General features: G+C 49.4%; 7 protein-coding genes across 7 annotated transcripts; 5 read left to right on the forward strand and 2 right to left on the reverse strand.

Moving 5' to 3' along the window:
- Positions 1–608: 608 nt before the first annotated feature.
- Positions 609–1,281, forward strand: MGR2 (MGR2/ROMO1 family protein; the record flags this gene model as incomplete). The annotated part of the gene is made up of 5 exons (XM_033570569.1): positions 609–663; positions 790–816; positions 888–917; positions 973–1,063; positions 1,158–1,281. The coding sequence occupies 5 exons, from the start codon at positions 609–611 to the stop codon at positions 1,279–1,281; spliced, it is 327 nt and encodes a 108-aa protein (XP_033426601.1).
- A 2,974-nt stretch (positions 1,282–4,255) lies between these two features.
- On the forward strand, positions 4,256–4,636 carry ATNIH1004_005931 (uncharacterized protein; the record flags this gene model as incomplete). Its single annotated transcript, XM_033570570.1, has 1 exon — positions 4,256–4,636. One exon carries the CDS (start codon positions 4,256–4,258, stop codon positions 4,634–4,636), a length of 381 nt encoding a protein of 126 aa, XP_033426602.1.
- Positions 4,637–5,472: 836 nt separating this feature from the next.
- Positions 5,473–7,051, forward strand: ATNIH1004_005932 (leucine-rich repeat domain-containing protein; the record flags this gene model as incomplete). The annotated part of the gene is made up of 2 exons (XM_033570571.1): positions 5,473–6,053; positions 6,112–7,051. 2 exons carry the CDS (start codon positions 5,473–5,475, stop codon positions 7,049–7,051), a joined length of 1,521 nt encoding a protein of 506 aa, XP_033426603.1.
- An 828-nt stretch (positions 7,052–7,879) lies between these two features.
- On the reverse strand, positions 7,880–8,558 carry ATNIH1004_005933 (uncharacterized protein; the record flags this gene model as incomplete). The annotated part of the gene is made up of 3 exons (XM_033570572.1): positions 7,880–7,883; positions 7,942–8,399; positions 8,457–8,558. 3 exons carry the CDS (start codon positions 8,556–8,558, stop codon positions 7,880–7,882), a joined length of 564 nt encoding a protein of 187 aa, XP_033426604.1.
- A 443-nt stretch (positions 8,559–9,001) lies between these two features.
- On the reverse strand, positions 9,002–11,669 carry ATNIH1004_005934 (PA and RING finger domain protein; the record flags this gene model as incomplete). The annotated part of the gene is made up of 2 exons (XM_033570573.1): positions 9,002–9,344; positions 9,403–11,669. 2 exons carry the CDS (start codon positions 11,667–11,669, stop codon positions 9,002–9,004), a joined length of 2,610 nt encoding a protein of 869 aa, XP_033426605.1.
- A 1,488-nt stretch (positions 11,670–13,157) lies between these two features.
- On the forward strand, positions 13,158–13,555 carry ATNIH1004_005935 (uncharacterized protein; the record flags this gene model as incomplete). The annotated part of the gene is made up of 2 exons (XM_033570574.1): positions 13,158–13,206; positions 13,266–13,555. 2 exons carry the CDS (start codon positions 13,158–13,160, stop codon positions 13,553–13,555), a joined length of 339 nt encoding a protein of 112 aa, XP_033426606.1.
- A 1,103-nt stretch (positions 13,556–14,658) lies between these two features.
- Positions 14,659–16,458, forward strand: ATNIH1004_005936 (uncharacterized protein; the record flags this gene model as incomplete). The annotated part of the gene is made up of 1 exon (XM_033570575.1): positions 14,659–16,458. One exon carries the CDS (start codon positions 14,659–14,661, stop codon positions 16,456–16,458), a length of 1,800 nt encoding a protein of 599 aa, XP_033426607.1.
- Positions 16,459–16,873: the final 415 nt, after the last annotated feature.

Here is a 16,873-nt window from a genome sequence, read left to right on the forward strand (position 1 = left end):
ATCGCAGGATACGGGTAGAACAACAGCAGACATACCCCAGATGCACAAATGCAGATGATCAAAATAATATGGATGGTAGATATGATGAATGGGGCGCAGTTCACATCAAGGAGACACGCAGACCCAACCCGAATACCTGGCGACCGGCAGGCTCTCTGTCCGTAGACCAAGGGAAAAGTGAAGCAAGAGATGGCCTTACCCCCTTGCACGGGCTTGTAAGCCGCCAGAATAGTAATCGCACTCAAGAGTCAACTGTTTCGGGGTCACAATCGCATGGTGGCCACTGCAGGCGGGAAAGAGGATCAGCTCACTCCCTAACGCCTCAGGCTCACACTCACGTGAGCCCATACGTGTGTGAGAATCATTACGTAATGATCCAGTCCTGAACGGACAGGTTGTGTCACGTGCCTGTCCTCGGAATAGCGTCGGGCCTTTGACCGTTCGATACACCAAAGCGCCGGAGCTTGGCTGCTACCTGTTAAAGAGTCCGTTGAAGACGGAGATAAGAATAGCAGTCCTCTGCTGGTCCCCACCTTCAGAGACAATTCATTATTGTTCTCGACTGTACTCGTTGAAGACATTCTAAGCATTTTTCTTTGCTTCTCAACATGCCAGTTGTTGCAGCTCCTCCCCAAGGGCATGGCCCCTCTACCTTTGACAAGAGTAAGTTCCCCGGGACTGGCTTGTGGCGTTTAATGGGGTAAAGGCAACATCGCTCACAATCTGCGATCCCCGATATTCCCAAACCTATCCCGATATGCATGGGCAAATTGGCTGACTCTCCCCTAGTGAAGATGGGTGCTATGATGGGATCGAGTACGTGACATCAAAGCTTCTCAGTATTGCAGGAAATTTTCTAACTATATTTTTTTCTCTGATGCTTTCAGCCGTGGGTGGTATTATGGGATTCATTATTGGTCGGTTGCCTTGCAGCGTCATATATGCCTCTCATCGTTTGCTCATAGAAGTTAGGCACCGTCACCATCTTCCAGTATGGCGCTGGACCTAACGGCGTTATGCGAACCCTGGGTAAATACATGCTGGGATCTGGCGCGACTTTTGGGTATGTTTTGCGACCTTTCTTCTTTTTTTTTTTTTTTTTTCTGCGAATGTTTGAAATTCTCCTTTGTCTTCTTGGATTTGCCTAATGCAAGTAGTCTCTTCATGTCTATTGGCAGCGTCATCCGTACCGAAGGACCTCATAACGATGCCTGGCTCCGCGCTCGGGGACCACCGATGATGCTTCCTCGCCAGAGCCCTCTGCGACCCGTCCGCGAATAGATGGTTGATGTTTGACCTTGTACACTACGAGCAGCCGTTGCACTGTGACAGGTCATTTGTACAATAGTATCTATCTCGGCTGGTATCTTCACACAGACGCCTGATAGGTAATAGGAGAGATGGTCCGACCTAGTGAGGAGCTGGGATATTAGGACCGTGGAGGGCTTTATATTATGTACATATAATTTAAGCGTTGGAACGGACTCGTGGTTGTTATAGTCCGTTTATGTGACGCCATATGGCGTTTTAACAAGGCTAATCATTTAATGAAGGATGATCATGAACTAATGAAAATAAGACGTAAGAGAACCCCGACGCTATTGAGCGTGCATATATAACGGACTGATAATAAAAGGCAAGTGAATGCTTTGTGCATTGTTTTTGGTTTCAATTCGGAAGACCGGGGAGTCAAATCGGTAAAATCTCACTTTCTAGGTGGAGGTGCTTAGTGTCCATTCGACAGGAGCCCCCACCGTCCATAGAGAAGTCATATACAGCCAGTACTTTAATCTGACAGGGGGTCAATTAATGGTATAACAGTGACTTCACTCAAATAAGAGTGCTTATATTATAGTGGGTTCAGCGTTAGTCTGCCATCATAGCGCGCAAGACAAATCTAGTATCCAGACTAAGCCCGTGCACTTCAAATCCATACTACACCACCTTTCATGGACAGATCTTGTAGTTAACTAGAGAACCCGATAGATCGTAAAGTTCGTTTCAAAGTATAGTTAGTTCAGTACATTTCTGCTTGTCAAAGTCGAAACGGCGACCGCGGAACCGCGGATGAAAAGTTGAAACCATTGGTATCTCCAAGTCGGATATACAACCCGCAAAGTCGAGACATCGACAAGTCTCTAGATCTTGAGGGCTTGCACATTGTACGCCGACGGTGCGCTCCTCTAAGAGCCCAATGACCCTTCCATGGCCGGTCTAGAAGGCAGGGGCCAAGGCTGCGGCCTTCAATCCATCGGTACACTGCTGTCTCGCCGTCAATGTAGTTATTGGATCTCCCAGTCAAAACCAGCGATTTCGGCAGATTTTGGCGACGGCTGCAGTCTCAAATCTCGAACACTTGACCCAGTAGGCCCCCGCTTGGAGCTTCTCTTCTACGGTTTGCTCGAAGTAATCGATACGGGACTCATGCCACAGGCTCTTAACGTCGGGGAATTGAATTCCACTCTGCTAACCAGTCATTGCGTCTCTGGCAATCAGTCCGCCTCGGGGAATTAGGAAAAAGGGCCGCTAGGGATGGACCGAAACACATCTTCTGCATTGTAGAGACTTGGTTCGATAGTAAGATACCCAATAGTCTTGCCTCGAGTCAGCTGTCGAAAGAAAACTTGACCCTATTTTTTTAACTTCTGCCTAAAGTAATTCGACCTCAGTGGACGGCATGGCTAATTCCATGGCGCAGGAAATTGCAGCGTGCTAGATTTTTTAGCGCCCATTTCCATTTGTAAAACGAGAGTGGGGATAGTAGGGCTGGACGGTGGACATATGAGAATTAACACTGACTTCTCACGCTTCGCGCCTATCTTGAGATGTTATCCTAACGCCCTTTCAACCTTGAAAGTGCGAAGGGTGACCACTGGCTGTGTAAGTCTGAACTAAGTTACGCCGTTGGCCTAGTATAACCTATTATCCATTCATTGAGCATCTGCCTGAATATGCTGGATTACCAGAACCAGCACTGTATATGGTCAATTGCTCTTGGGAAGTCCGTTAAGAGTCCAAAAGCATTGGATGTCAGGTGACTGAGTCCCTGACTGAAAATCAAGTCGGAGAACCGCTGACACAAAAGATGTCGCATTTGCGTAGCAACCATCCTTCGCAACGCTCTTTGATGGTTTTACTCAATCCTTACATGGACTAGTTCGTCTCACTTCAGAGGTAAAAAAAAAATAAAAAATAAAAAATTTCACCTGACTTATGCGGGGAATTATTTTAGTAAGTTTACTAGTGAAGCATGAATGTTTTGTTTACTAATTTAACTCTGCAATTCCAGGGATCATCCAGGGCTGGAATTGTGAAATTAGGGTGAAACCCTCCAGAGACAAAGCAACAGACCCACCATCAACAGCACGCAAAGAGCCAAAGAAGAATGAATATTCTCAGACTTCAGCCCTGTTTGGAGTGAAAGACTGAGTTAAGATAGTCTTACCACTAGTGGATCGCCTAACAAAGGCGTGCTTGATTAATTCAGGAACCGAAGTTAAACTGATCCATCGGCCACTAACAAAGAGATCGGCGATCCGGAACCACCACCATCGATGCCAGCTCAGTCCCCTCTGAGTTGGTTCCTGACCAGTTTCCAATCCAGCCATGCACTGTGGTTGGGCAGGATTGCTGGTGACTGACTTGTTTACGTGCGCCTCGTATACTTGACCGCTGACGTACAATCGGATGCCAGCTCTTGACAGACATTCCATCTGGTCCAATCGCCACACGAACTCATGGGCCAGGGAAACCCCTTGCGATTGGACGAGGAGATTTCTCGGGCATGTTGGAAGGGATGTGATTGAGGGAATGCGTCCGAAGGAGATCCACCTTCTCTCGTGTTGACATTTTTCTAGTTCCTATTTAGCCCGGCGCCTCCTTGTCGCACATTCTGTGTCGCATTGCTGTCACCCTGGGTCCCTGTCACATTCCCACTTCCTTTGTCTGGAGCAACACACTGCCCTCCCACGTTCTTTATTACTACCCTGCCTGCCCTTCCTGTCGCGAGACGCTCACTCCTTTGCGCCTCCTTCGAACGAATACGCTAGTCAGTCAAGTCACTCTTTACGGTTTTGCGACTTCGCGATAAACTATTGCACCTGTTCGCCGTCACAGCGGTGTATCCGATCCCTCCATCGTTCATTCTCGTTGTCCATATTGACTCATTCTCTTCTGATTCTTCGAGGGGTTCCTCCTTCGCTGTCGATACTTCTTATACTTCCTACATCCTATATCTACTTGCAGTGCTGTCAACATGAAGTTTGGTGCTCTTGCTTCATCAATTCTCTGCCTGGCTGCGAGTCAGCTTGTCACCGCAGAGACCTCCACCTCGACGTTGACAAATACTATCACTAAAACGCTGGTCCGAGTCAGCACTGTGACTTCAGCAGGGGACGAGCCGGCCTCAACCACGATCCATTCTTCTGTCATCCCTGCTAGTGCAACTGCTCCCTTTAGAAGTGGATTTGTCTCGAGCACTCCGCTGCACTCTGCCAGCGCTTCCTCGACTTCGACCGCGTCGACCAGTTCGTCCGCTTCTGGAACCCCGCACTCGGGGGCAGGCCGCACTGGAGATTCTGGCATGCCTGCGGCTCTTGTTGCTGGCTCGTTGGCTCTTGTACTGGGCTACTGGTAACAGAGCCGTCTCTCTGCCGCTGCTGGACGGCCTCCATGAATATTCACTTCACTATCGACTTCACTGATGGAAGTCCTCATATGACGAAGGCTCCTCGATTCGATTCCTTTGTCAATGTACGCTTTTCTTTGCTTCCGCTTTTCCCTTCCTTTACTTCCTCGGGGATTCTCGATGTTCGAGAGTTTGAGAGGAGGTGCCATGTCCTACGGATGTTTCTACCATTTATATACCCCTGTGATGATGCTGCAGCAGTCACGAGTTAACAGTTTTTGTTGTGTATCCATGATCATTGCTGGCAATGCTAGCCAGGATGCTCTGAGAAGCACAATGGTTCATTATATAAAAAGTTTTCTATCGCTGTGCCTCTATTCTACTTTTTTCATTTTCATTCCTATTCTTTTCTTTTTTAGGTCTCTTGTAAATTTTTTTTATCAGTAAAAAGGTCGGCGATGCCCTATTCGGCAGTTCCGTTATCAGTGCGACCGCTGATTGGCTGGGACACGTGAACGCGCCTGTTTCGGGTAAACAGTCAGTCGAGTGAGTCGAGTCTCCGACTTCTTTCATCGATCTCAAGCTCTCCCCAGTAGACAGACAAGCTTGTTCTCCACTCTTTCCAACATGCGTCTGATCAGTCTCCGGTGATGTGATCCGTTCGCCGCGTCGTACTTTTGCAGCTGTTGACAGCCGCGAACTATTTCCCTTCCCCACCAACACGCATCTTCCCCTCCTATTCTCGCTTCCAACCACAATCCACCGAGGATATTTTCCCACTTATCGACTCCTGGTTGTCGTTGACGGGATTCTGTTCATTACTGGAAAACCAGTGACATTACACCATGGAGAACGAGGTCCCTCTGCCACCGCCGCCACGCATCCGCCATCGTTCCCCAGTCAATGCACAACCCGCTTCGTCCTCAGTTCGCAAGACGTACCAGCTTTCGCGGTTTGATGATCGTTCTAGTCAACCTTCTAGTGACCCCGCACTCTTCTCTAGTGACGATGTCCCCGCGTCTGGCCTGGAGAATTATAATGCCCCGGTATCCTCGGTCAGTCGGAAAAGACGGTATCGGGGCACGTGGTGGGGGGAGATGGTGAAGGATCCGAAACGAAAGAGGGCTGATTTCAAGGACAAGCGTTTGGTGGACAGTGGTGTGTGGATGGGTAGTGATGAGTCCAGTGCCGAATCGCTGTTGCCTCCAGAGGATGCGTCGACCTGGGGCGAGGATTTGCTGCAAGACACGAGGAACACCGTAGTGCGCGGCATGGATATGTTGTTATGGAAGTCCAAGCCGCAAAGTTATACAACAACGCAGCAAAGGGTAGTTTTCCGAAAGACGGAGGAGCCCAAGGAGCATCAATTAGCGCGGACCATCATCAATGATTGTCTAGAAAAGGGCCAGGATAGTGTCGACTTGAGGTAGGTTACTCTGCTACAGAATATAATCCTCTCTTGTATGACTAGCTAACCTTCGTAGTAATGGTCATTTGAGGGTTATCCCCTCGGGTCTGCTGCGGCCATTGCAACATCTTACAAAGCTGCCTTCTGTGAAAGAGCCCCCTATTACGGAGGACGTTTACAGCTCCCTCGAACCTTTTCTGCGTTTATTTCTGGCGGGAAACTCCCTGTCAACCGTTTCTGGCGAGTTATTCGAGCTGGATTCCCTTCGAGTGCTTAGCCTACGGAATAATAAACTCACGGGGATCCCACCAGCGATACGGAAGTTGACCATGTTGCAAGAAGTCAACCTTTCGGTCAATCGTTTGCAGTGTCTTCCCTGGGAGCTGCTGTGGCTGATTAAAAAGGGCGACTTGAAGCACTTGACGGTCCGGCCTAATCCTCTCTTGCAGACTGAGGATGCAGATATCGCCCAATGGCATATGCCTGAGGGTACTTATCGTCCTTCTCCCGAAGCATCCTTGACCCTCTGCGAGTATGAAGGACCCACACCAGAAGAAGCCTGGGCGCCAATCCACGTTGCCACAGGGCCCGTCCGTCGATTTAATGTAGAGGGGTTCCCTGTCACGGAGGGCCAAGCCAGCAGCATGTACATCAGCAAACCATCCGAGCACGAGTCTCGAGTGCCTTCCCTCCGGGAACTGTCACTTCTTGCTTGTAACAAGTCACCCTTTTTCGATCAGATTCCAGACTCGGAAATGGCAGAATATCCGGGACTAATCCTCCGGCTACTCCGCCAGGCTAAGGAGGTCCGGGATGGCGGCGGGCGATCCTGCACGGTATGCCATCGGAGCTTCGTGATCGCTCGTACCGAGTGGATCGAATGGTGGGACTGCAGTACGTACGAGAACGGACTCAAAGGGCCGCGGTGTCCGGGCGAGAGTCTCCGTCCTCTACCTTTCCGACGATTAGGATGCAGCTGGGCCTGCGTGCCTGATCAGACTCGCATTCCTCTGTGAGTGGTTGATGGGTGTGTTTTCTTCTTAGTGGGTATATATTGCTATGCTATTCGGTTGGCTGTATTTAGATTTGTATGAGTAGTACATACATATAGACATATCTATTAATTTACCAAGGCTCATTCACATGATCAGCTCATCTACTTTACAGGTCAATATTGAAGCCACATTGCTCATCTAATCTATACTCTATACTCTATACTTCATGCCTAGCCATCTGATTAGATACATTCCGGCCCAGTACCGTTTACGAACCTACTACATTAGCAGGTCTATATCCTTATAGATTTATAAACCCCAATGTGAAGTGAAGTCAGCTCCTATAGACTGGACCATAGCGACCTGAATCTAGACATAGACATAGGAAGTGAATAGGACAGTGGATGTGGAATGACTTCATGTTCTATTCATATGCATGAATGGATTAAAGCCGTCAGATGTTAGTATAGCCCATACCCCAGGTCTTTAAATAATTAATAATTCAAGTAGAATATAAAGATATAGACATAGATAGAGACATAGATAGATGGATGGATTATAAAATCCATAACTACGTAGATCGCAAACGCTGTTCCTTCTCCAGATCCGCCGCCCACAATGCTGCCCCAACAGTATTACTAAATGCAAGTGGCAGGGACAAGAACGGTACCATTTCGAATGCCACAGAGGTGATTCCAAATCTATACCATTAGTACTACTGTCATAGAATATAAAATAAAAGGGAAGAGAGAGCAGAGCGAGAGCGATATATATAAAGGAAAACCCACCCAGTATAAGCAGCCCTATTCTTCTCCACCCACTGATCCCTCTGATTAACATTCCACCCCTTCAACTGAAAATACCTCGTATGAATGAGCGGGCCTATCTCCTCCCCACGCAAAAACACAAACATGAGCGTTCCAACGACGGGGATCAGATTCAACGGCAAGAGGAGGAACGACCTGAGCACCGCGCGGGGATTCAATCTCTCTAACGGCTGTTTCAACATCTTCCCGAGTCGGGCGACGGCGTCCCTTCCAGTGCTGGCGGGTAGGACATGTCGTCCTTCAGACACGAGGGGCTCCATGCCGCGGGTGACGAGCGTGGCGTCGAAGGTATCGGTTAGGGCATCACGGAGGGAAAACATCCGTGCGACAGAAGTGGTCAGGGTGGCGCTTTCGCTGATGATGAGGAGAATGGCGGAGATCGGACCAAAGGGTCCGCTGGTGAGAGTGAGGATGGTAGCTTGTGGGATGTAGGTGAAGAAGAACATGCCGGCTGTGATACCGATGCCGAGAGTGATTGTTTGCCAGGTGCGGGAGAGGAAGGGACGCCAGAGGGATTGGTGATAGGAGAGATAGATTAGACCCTGTTGCGATTTGGTTATCAGTGAAGGTATCCTGGGTCAGAGTGGGATATTATTCACCTTGAAAGGATAAAGCCAGGTGCCTGTTTTGGCGACATCTTTGACAACAGCTTGGAATTTCTTGATTTCCTCATGGATAGTCTCCATTATTGCGCTGGCCATGGTGGATGGGATACCTCGTTGCTGTAGAGAATTGGATTGCTGAAGGAAAGCTGCTCTGGAGTCACTACTGCATGGGCCACGGTAGTGACGTCATCACACATGGTATGGAAATGCACCGTCTAGAAGTGGAAATACTTACGGAGTACTGAAAAAGAAAAGAAGAATACAAGATGTACTATATTAAATGCCGTCTGAATAACCACTAGACTCAATCCAGCCTTGCATAGCCAAAGTACTTCACCTGTCATACACAGCGCCCGCACTCCCGCATTCCACCAAACGCCACCCAAGTTATATGTATGTAGCACTCTCAAAAGTTCGCTAATGCAGGCCATTTTCAAATACAGTGAAACAGGAAAAGCACATAATAACCCATGCCCTAAAACACAGCAACAGAGGAGAGTCTCACAAAAAAAAAAAAAAAAAAAAAAAGACCGAAAAATCTATCTCTCGTTGTCCGTCCGACCCGGGTGCCAAATTGTATCCCCAGAAAGAGCCGAGAAACTAAGTGCTGCATAGTTCCTCCAATTGGGTGTTGGTGCTGACGAAGCATGTTCATCGGCAGGCTCAAAGTCGGACCCAGGACGGCGCTCGGGGTCCGACATCTCATCTTCGCTGACAGCGGTTATCGGGACCGGTGCAGATGACGCGCCATGCTGGAATCCGAGTTCATGGCCATGCCCATTGTCGTTTATTTGCTCAGTTGCTTTATTCTGGGACAAGGATCGGACGACATCTCCTTTGCAAATGGGACAGGTTCGTCGGCGAGTCGTAAGCCACGGAGTACTTCGAAGTCGTTAGCAACCAGAGGTGTAGATGGGAGTTACTCGTGGAGTCAACTTACATGCATTCGGCATGGAACTCATGCCCACAGGGCAAACTCATCACCCTACTCTGTCCGTCGATGTATTCCTCAAGGCAAACCACACATTCAACTTGCCGTCCAGTATACTTGCGTCGCCACAGCGTAGATGACGTGCCATGTTTTTCTCTGCGGGACGACTCTGTCTTGGAGGAGTCTTTCGAATCTGCAAAAGTACCTAATAACCCTTTAGACTGACGTCTCCCCCTTGCACCTTTTGAGTGAGTATCGGTGCCCAACAGAGGAGAAGTTGGAGAAACAGGACCAGGACTTGAAGACCGCGGCGAACTCGCATTGGAGCTAGATGTGCTGATGGTGTGATACGTTCTTACAGGAAGGCGATCAACGAGAGATTTCGGTGCTCGCCAGCGCCTTCGCCGAATGCGAGATCGCAGTAACAAAAGGGCATAAACAATCATCAACGTCAGCAGCGGACTGACGACAAGGACGAGGAGGGTGTCGAAAAATGGACTCGTAGACATGCTCGTTGGCGTCAGTGTAATCCATAAACCCTCGTGCTCTGAGGTCTTGACGCCTTCACGGCCTTGCGGAAGCGCTGTATCACGGACTTCTCGTTCTCCTTGGACGTTACGCGTAGAAAGTCGGCCAGAGTTCAACTTCTCATCTTTCGTCCAGGGGAAATGTCTCGCAAACCAGCCCCTGCTCTGCACTAGGGTCCCCTTTTTGGCATCAACATCTGATTTCAAGTTGTCAAGAGCATTAGAACCCTTTTCTTCAGCATTTGGTCGTTCGAAGGTACGGTACTCGCCACTACCGGGTGTAATGCTACCACCCTTCATGAAACGTGAGCCTCTTTCAGTGGTAGCAGTACGGAACTTCGTGCGTTCCGGAACACTGCTGGGCGAAACAATGGCGCTGCTCCTCGGAGCCACAAGATCGGGATCTCGCCAATCTTGCACCCCAATAACAAATCCATCCCCATCCACAGTGTCTGATTCAACCCCAGACCTCTTGTGGTCTTCCGATGTCCCTGTCCGGCTATTCCTACGGTCAGAGTCTTCCCGAGGCGCCTCTTGATCGTCCCAATTGTCCAGCATGATCCAGTTAATATTTCCACTACTTGGAGGACGCCGGTTGTCCTCTGACAGATGTCCAGAATGGGCAGTCCTTCCCAATCCAAACAAAGAAAGTAGGCTGTGGAAGAGCCCTGCTTGATGGACTTCCGGAACCAGGGACTCTTCGGATACGGGATAGGAAGTAGATGTTGGCGACATGGCAGCAGTCGTAGTGGCGGTGGGTTCCAATCGTTGTTTTTCAGTTCTGTGGCTGTTAAGCCGTGGGCGGGATACGCCAGGGCCGTCCTCGAGGATCGAATCTTCCCCGGCCTGCGAGGGAACAAGGGACGATAGCAGCTGCGCTGTTGTGTGCGAGGTAAACAAAGCGGGGATTGTCACGTTCGATGTATCTCCTCGCGCATACATAGTAACGAGACTGCCTCCCCTGGTGTCATCCCCCACGACCAAAGCAATACCACCGCGGCGTTGCACCCATTTAACCTTTTCCAAGAAACCACAGCCGCCCCTGCTCAGCAGGACAACTTTGCCGCTAATCTCTGCACTTTCCTGCAGAGACTGGATATCGGCGTGCGCCGTTTGTCTGGTTTGGTGGTTGCCCCTTTGCTGCTTCGACGCAGTCGCGTCCACCGCATGGGACTCCGAAAGAGGGTGGTGAAGGTGATCATCCGTGCCATCATTTGTTGCAGGAGAAGAGTCATCGCTAGTATCTTGCTGCGAATCGGACTCCTGCTGAGCGTTGGGTGGAGGGGTCACGAGATCAGACCCCGTGCCAGGAATCGTTTTCCCCATCTTGCCATCGGCAATTGTTGCGGTCTTGTCATGCTTGTGATGATGGGTTTCCCCCTCGCCCCAGCCAGGAATATCCGAACAGCCTAGTTCTCCTTCCGCCCCCGCGGCGGTCCTTTCACCAAAACCACTGCCGACCCATAGTTGGCCGCTCAGGCCCTTTTCAGGCAGTAGAGGACCAAACGCTGCAGGTCTAGCCAAGAAGAAGGTGGAGTTGTCATCAGTGAGACTGATGACGGCGGAGGGAGGGAAGAGTGACGAAGGGACATTGAAGGAGAAGAAGGCATGTAGGCCAGTCGCTCGGCCAGCGAACGAACTGGGAGTCGTCAGGGTCGGGGATGATGTCAGAGCCGAAAGGAAGGTGACAAAGATGGGGAAAAAGACGAAACAAAAAATAACCGAGATTAGGCGTGAGAATCGCATCATTAACGCTGTTCGGCTGAATTACTCTTGCAAGGAGTCACAACGTTGGCCCGCCGAAGCGACAAGTCGAAGAATGAAGAAGACTTCCACAAGTCAGGTGTTTATGACCAATCACACGGCCGTGAAAGGGGAGTTGACAAGAGTACTCATGGAGAGGGTATCTAGGGTAGAGACAAAGAAAACAAAAAGAAAACTAATGCAGGGAGTACGAATACCGTCAAAGACGGGGTAAGAAAGAAGGGAGGGTATCAAGTAGTCATAAGGAGGGAAAGTAAAGAGAGATGGAGGAGTTGCGCCAGAAGCCAAGCCACCGCTTGCCTCAGAGCAACGAGTTGCTCAGCCTCGGAGTCACGGGATCGGTGGATCAGGCAACAACTCCTGGTTCCATTTCGTACCAGATCTGCAGGATAGCCACTGTATATACATAGTAATTTATTTATTTCTTTCTTCCTAGTCAGCGGTTATTTTCCAGAGTCCTCGAGATAAATCGCATGCCCGTCGAAGAAATCCCATCCCTCCCAGAATGTCGAACAATACACAAATTGGTGACAATACCTGGTACAATACAGAACTTTGTCGGTCCCCGCAGATAATGCTGTCATTGGCCCCACCGGACCGTATTTTGGATGTTCTTTTGTGAAAAAAAAAATTGGGGAGGGATCGACCCTTCAGTTGTACAGTACCGAATATATACGAGTAATCATCGTATGTACAGTATTCCGGGTCAATAAGGCAGGTAGGAAATAAGGGATCAGACTAGATGGAAACAGCAGGCATTGAATTGTCATATCTCGATGCTTCTACTTCCTCATCCTTCAATGACATCATTGCCCTTTTGTTAACCTTACTTTCCGCGACTTCGCAATCCACTCTGGTTCACGTAGATCCTGTTGATATCCACTGAGGAGATCATCACGGTGGACTGCGTACGAGGATGGTAAAAACCATACCAATCGGTCGATATGACAGGAGTATCTTCTTTTCCATATGGCACACCTTATTTCTATCTGCCCATCCATCATCCATCATCCATCGAACCTAGAATGGCTCTCCACTGAGAATAAACAACGGTTTCTCAAGATACGCAGAGTTCGGATCCATCGGCGAACTGCACGAATGTCGTGGAGATGTTCTACCGTGAACAGGTTCCGATCATTTGTCGATCTTTCCATCCACCCCCTAATCGAACGCACTCAGAGCAAAAGCTATGATGGTGACTCGAAGAACCATGGGTGTCCGGAGACGTCAGCTCTTATTGGCTGTGGTTCCGCGAGGTGACGTGCTGCGAGGCATCCTTTCTCCTTCTCTGGACCTTATTCTTACTCCTACACGTCATGACTGTCTCTATAGGTACTATACAAGGCCCAAGCCATCTGCTATTTAAAACTTGGAACTGTCATGCTCCCTCTCGTTAGATAAAATCCCATAATTTATTCCAGAACAATATAGTTGCTTCACTCTCCATCTAGCCCCACAACTCTATATTCCAAGATGTCTCAGATTTATCACAAGGTCAGAGATGCGGTGACGAAAGATTCGAGTATGGATTCTCCGTGCTGTCATTCTCGTCGACGTCTTTCGACTAATAATACGTCCCAGGCAAAAATCGCACTGACAATAGCTCGAATACTGGCAACGGATCCAACAAGAGTACCAACGTCGGTGACTATGGTTCTCAGCGCGGCGCAGGCAATGGCACATCCAACATTGAGGGTTATAGTTCTCAGGGTTTTGGCGGATATGCACCGGGAGGCAGCAGCTATAACACTCGGTTTGGGGCCGCTCAGCATACCGAAGGATCTCAAGGGCATAACGGCAAGCGACGCAGCTCCGGTACGGAGTCGTACTTCAGCCATACTATCAGCGGTACGCAGCGAGACCAACGGTGAAGGATTGCCGGTGAAGGATTGCCGGTGCTGGCTTGCTGAAGAGCTTCGACTGTACCCTGTGTCTATTTAATAATGGCTTGTATTGGGTTGGATTGGCTAAAGGGCGATTCCGAGGCGGACAGATTGTTGACTTCCTAAGTATATTTAATCCTACTGCTATCTAGGTAACCTTTTTAGCTGTGAATCCCACGAGATCTGCCCCTGTACTGCGCTGCACTGCACTGCTTTAAAAGAGGCCTTCCAGTTTCTGTAGGAAGGCCTATACTTAGATGTTGCTGCTTCAGGTATCTGTGAACATGGTGGAATTAGGAAGGTGCGAGGAAGACGAGTGTTTTGCTTGTCACCATCGTTCGTCGCCCACGCCTCCTCCCTCTCTTCCTGTGGCCAGAATCCCCAGTCTACCTGCTTCTCTCCCACCAGGCTTGATATCTATCCAGCACTGAGATGTCGGATGAGGCGAAGCCGACAAGATATCCTCGTCGCCGTGAGTGCTCTTCTTCCGTAGTGTGAGATACTCTCGTGCTTACGTCCATTTTCATGCGCCAGGCAAAAGAACTCGCAAGAAGAAGACTGCAGTGACCATTGAAAGCATTCACCCGGGGAGAGCTCCACTAGGTTGTCAGCCATCACCCAGTCTCTCGACCTCGCTTCACCATGTCGTGCCCGGTTTAGCTACTTCCCCTAGTGAATGGACAGGGAAGGAAAATTCCCCTCAGGTTGGCCTTCCTCAGACAGATGGTCTTCGTCGTCGTCGTCTCTAATCGTTTCCTTTCTTCTCTTAGTCCTCGAGTCCTGCTTTCGCCCAGTCATCTCACAAATCCCCTTCGTCACTTTCAGCATCACAACGGATTTCCAGTCAACTTACCCCGTGTCCCCTGTCTCCACAAACTCTAGAAATTCCCCAGCCTGAGAATCACCCGTCCATTGCTGTTCCAAGAACACCAGCTCGTGGTAGTCCAGCACCCGAGTCCTTGCAACACACAGGCTCCCGTCGAGAGAGAAGGTCTTCACTACGGTATCTTTCTACTCCACTATCCCTCAATAACAGCCTGAGCGCATCAACAATGATAAAGAGAAGTTCTTCTTTGGTGGACCATAGCCAAATGATCGCATCGAAGTCCTATAAAACTGCTATGGCCAACGACGAGATGGACGGACTCGGAGAGCTCGCATCGTCCAAGCCGATTTCCTTGAGTCAACTCTGCACTAGAGCAAGCTCACGGTCAAAAAATGGTCGTGCAGTGAAAGCACTCTTGGCCCAAATGGATACAGATAACAAGCTGGAGGAACCCCAAGTTGGCGCAAATGGCTACGGGGCCGGTCAGGATAGACCTCTCACTCGCGTTCCAGCTCTCCATCATGCGAATAACGGGGAGAGTAGATGGGACTGCTATCCAGAAGAGGATCCAGCACCTTCAAGACTCCATTCACAGGGGCATATCTATGGAGCTGGCGAGCAGGGTTGGTACCGGAGTGTAAATAGCCACCAGCAGCAAAATCCTCTGAGCTACTCCAGTGATTTTGGCTCTGCTTTCCATGCACCCCGCTCTCAGCAGCACAGTTGTATTTCTGAAAGTCCGTTTTTGAAGAACAACAACTATCCCCAATCGGAGCACAATACATGGCCAGCAGCCATGCATCACATGAACGAACGGCCTTCCCTCAGTGCACTACAGTCTGATTCGTACCGCCAGAGCCTCATCCCCGAGAGTAACTTCGTCTCAGATTCATCGCTTAACCTTTATAGGGCCAGCTTTGATCGGCCCGATAATCAGTCTCCATATGGTTCACTACGGCTTCAACCCTCTTGCCCTCGGAACCCAGGATCCTACGAGACCTCGTCTGCGGTAAACCCACAACACGAGCGTTACAGAGATTATGCATTTATCCGATCTGGAACCACATTGACAGACTTTCCTCAAGAGCAGAACCATGAGGCAAGCAAATACCCTCGGGAATACCGGCCACAGACGTCAGCCTCTTGCGCTCAACCTTCATACCATGCACAGGCATCATACACCTCCAGTACAAGGCTTTCGACTCCTGACACCTTCAATCCATATAAGAATGGCGCACGGGATGAAACCATCGCGTGTCATGGTGTTGTCCAAAACCCCACATTTCACATAAGACAAACAGCACTTCCCGACCCTTTCGTGGAAACTAAGCCCCCTACAGCGCACAGGCATCAGGAGTTGGACTACAAGTCTAAAGAAATAGCCTTGCTTTCAGCTAAGCTAGACGAATATATCAAGTATCCACACAAGCAATCGCCAGCGGATCATCTATCAGACTCCGGAAAGGAAACGCTGAAATCGCTCTGCGAGTCTGCAGCCATTGAGCAGCCACCGTTTAAGAGAAAGTCCCCTATTGATTATATGAATAGTAAATTGAAGGAGAGCCTTGACCGACTCCCCACAGGGCTTCGAAGCACAGCGGCGGGCAAAATCATACGACCTCCCCCTGGAATCCCTAAGCCAGTCATGAATCAGATGGTGAACGAACCTTCATATTTGGTAATAGGCACCAATATACGGCTCAACAACGCAAACTCGTGGTTTCATAGAGACCCCCGAGGAGAGGAGCACCTTCGGCAGCAGGTCACCGACATTGCCCAAAATTACGCTGAGAGTGTTGAGAGGCTCACTGGAGCAGATGGCACGACCGCGAAGCAAATGACTTTACTTTTGGGAAATGTCATTGTCAATTTACACTCTTACGTCGGCACTGGAGGTCAGACCTCGAACTTTTCAGACTTTGTCGGAGAAAAAGCTTGCCACTGGGAACGTTTTTGCGGCCGCCGTAGCTATTTTGACCGTGATCCATCTATCGGTAATTGGAGGGTTCCCTTGGGCCGCACACTGTCGAGCATGAGCACGAAGACAGATCAAAACCCGTCTTAGCTCATAAGCCCCAGATTTTTAGTACTGAAGACTGAACGGTACGCTTGCACCACGGAGGAAATCGCCAACACTGCAATCAGCTTACTTGCTTCACAGCCGGGATGAACAGGCAAGATGTATGTTACAGAGCTAGGCAAACAAATACAAAATGGGGGAGAACTCAATGTTAGTTGACCTTTTTTTTTTTTTGTTTTTTGGTATGCGAGTCACAATGGGTTCAGTCCACCTTGGGATTCGGATTCTGATACTGGGACCAGTGGCTTACGTTTTATGAGGTATTAACGGTTTCATCTCCTCTAATAAATGGCTGCATGTCTCTCATCCATGGAGGAAGCCTATGGTAGTATCCAGGACAATGGGAACTGGAGTCATGGTATATTTAGTGGATATTATATCTGTAGAATATAGCAAGTAC

The sequence above is a fragment of the Aspergillus tanneri genome (genome assembly GCF_003426965.1).
Source record: "Aspergillus tanneri strain NIH1004 chromosome Unknown AapTan_4_pilon_pilon_pilon, whole genome shotgun sequence".
Classification (NCBI taxonomy): domain Eukaryota; kingdom Fungi; phylum Ascomycota; class Eurotiomycetes; order Eurotiales; family Aspergillaceae; genus Aspergillus; species Aspergillus tanneri.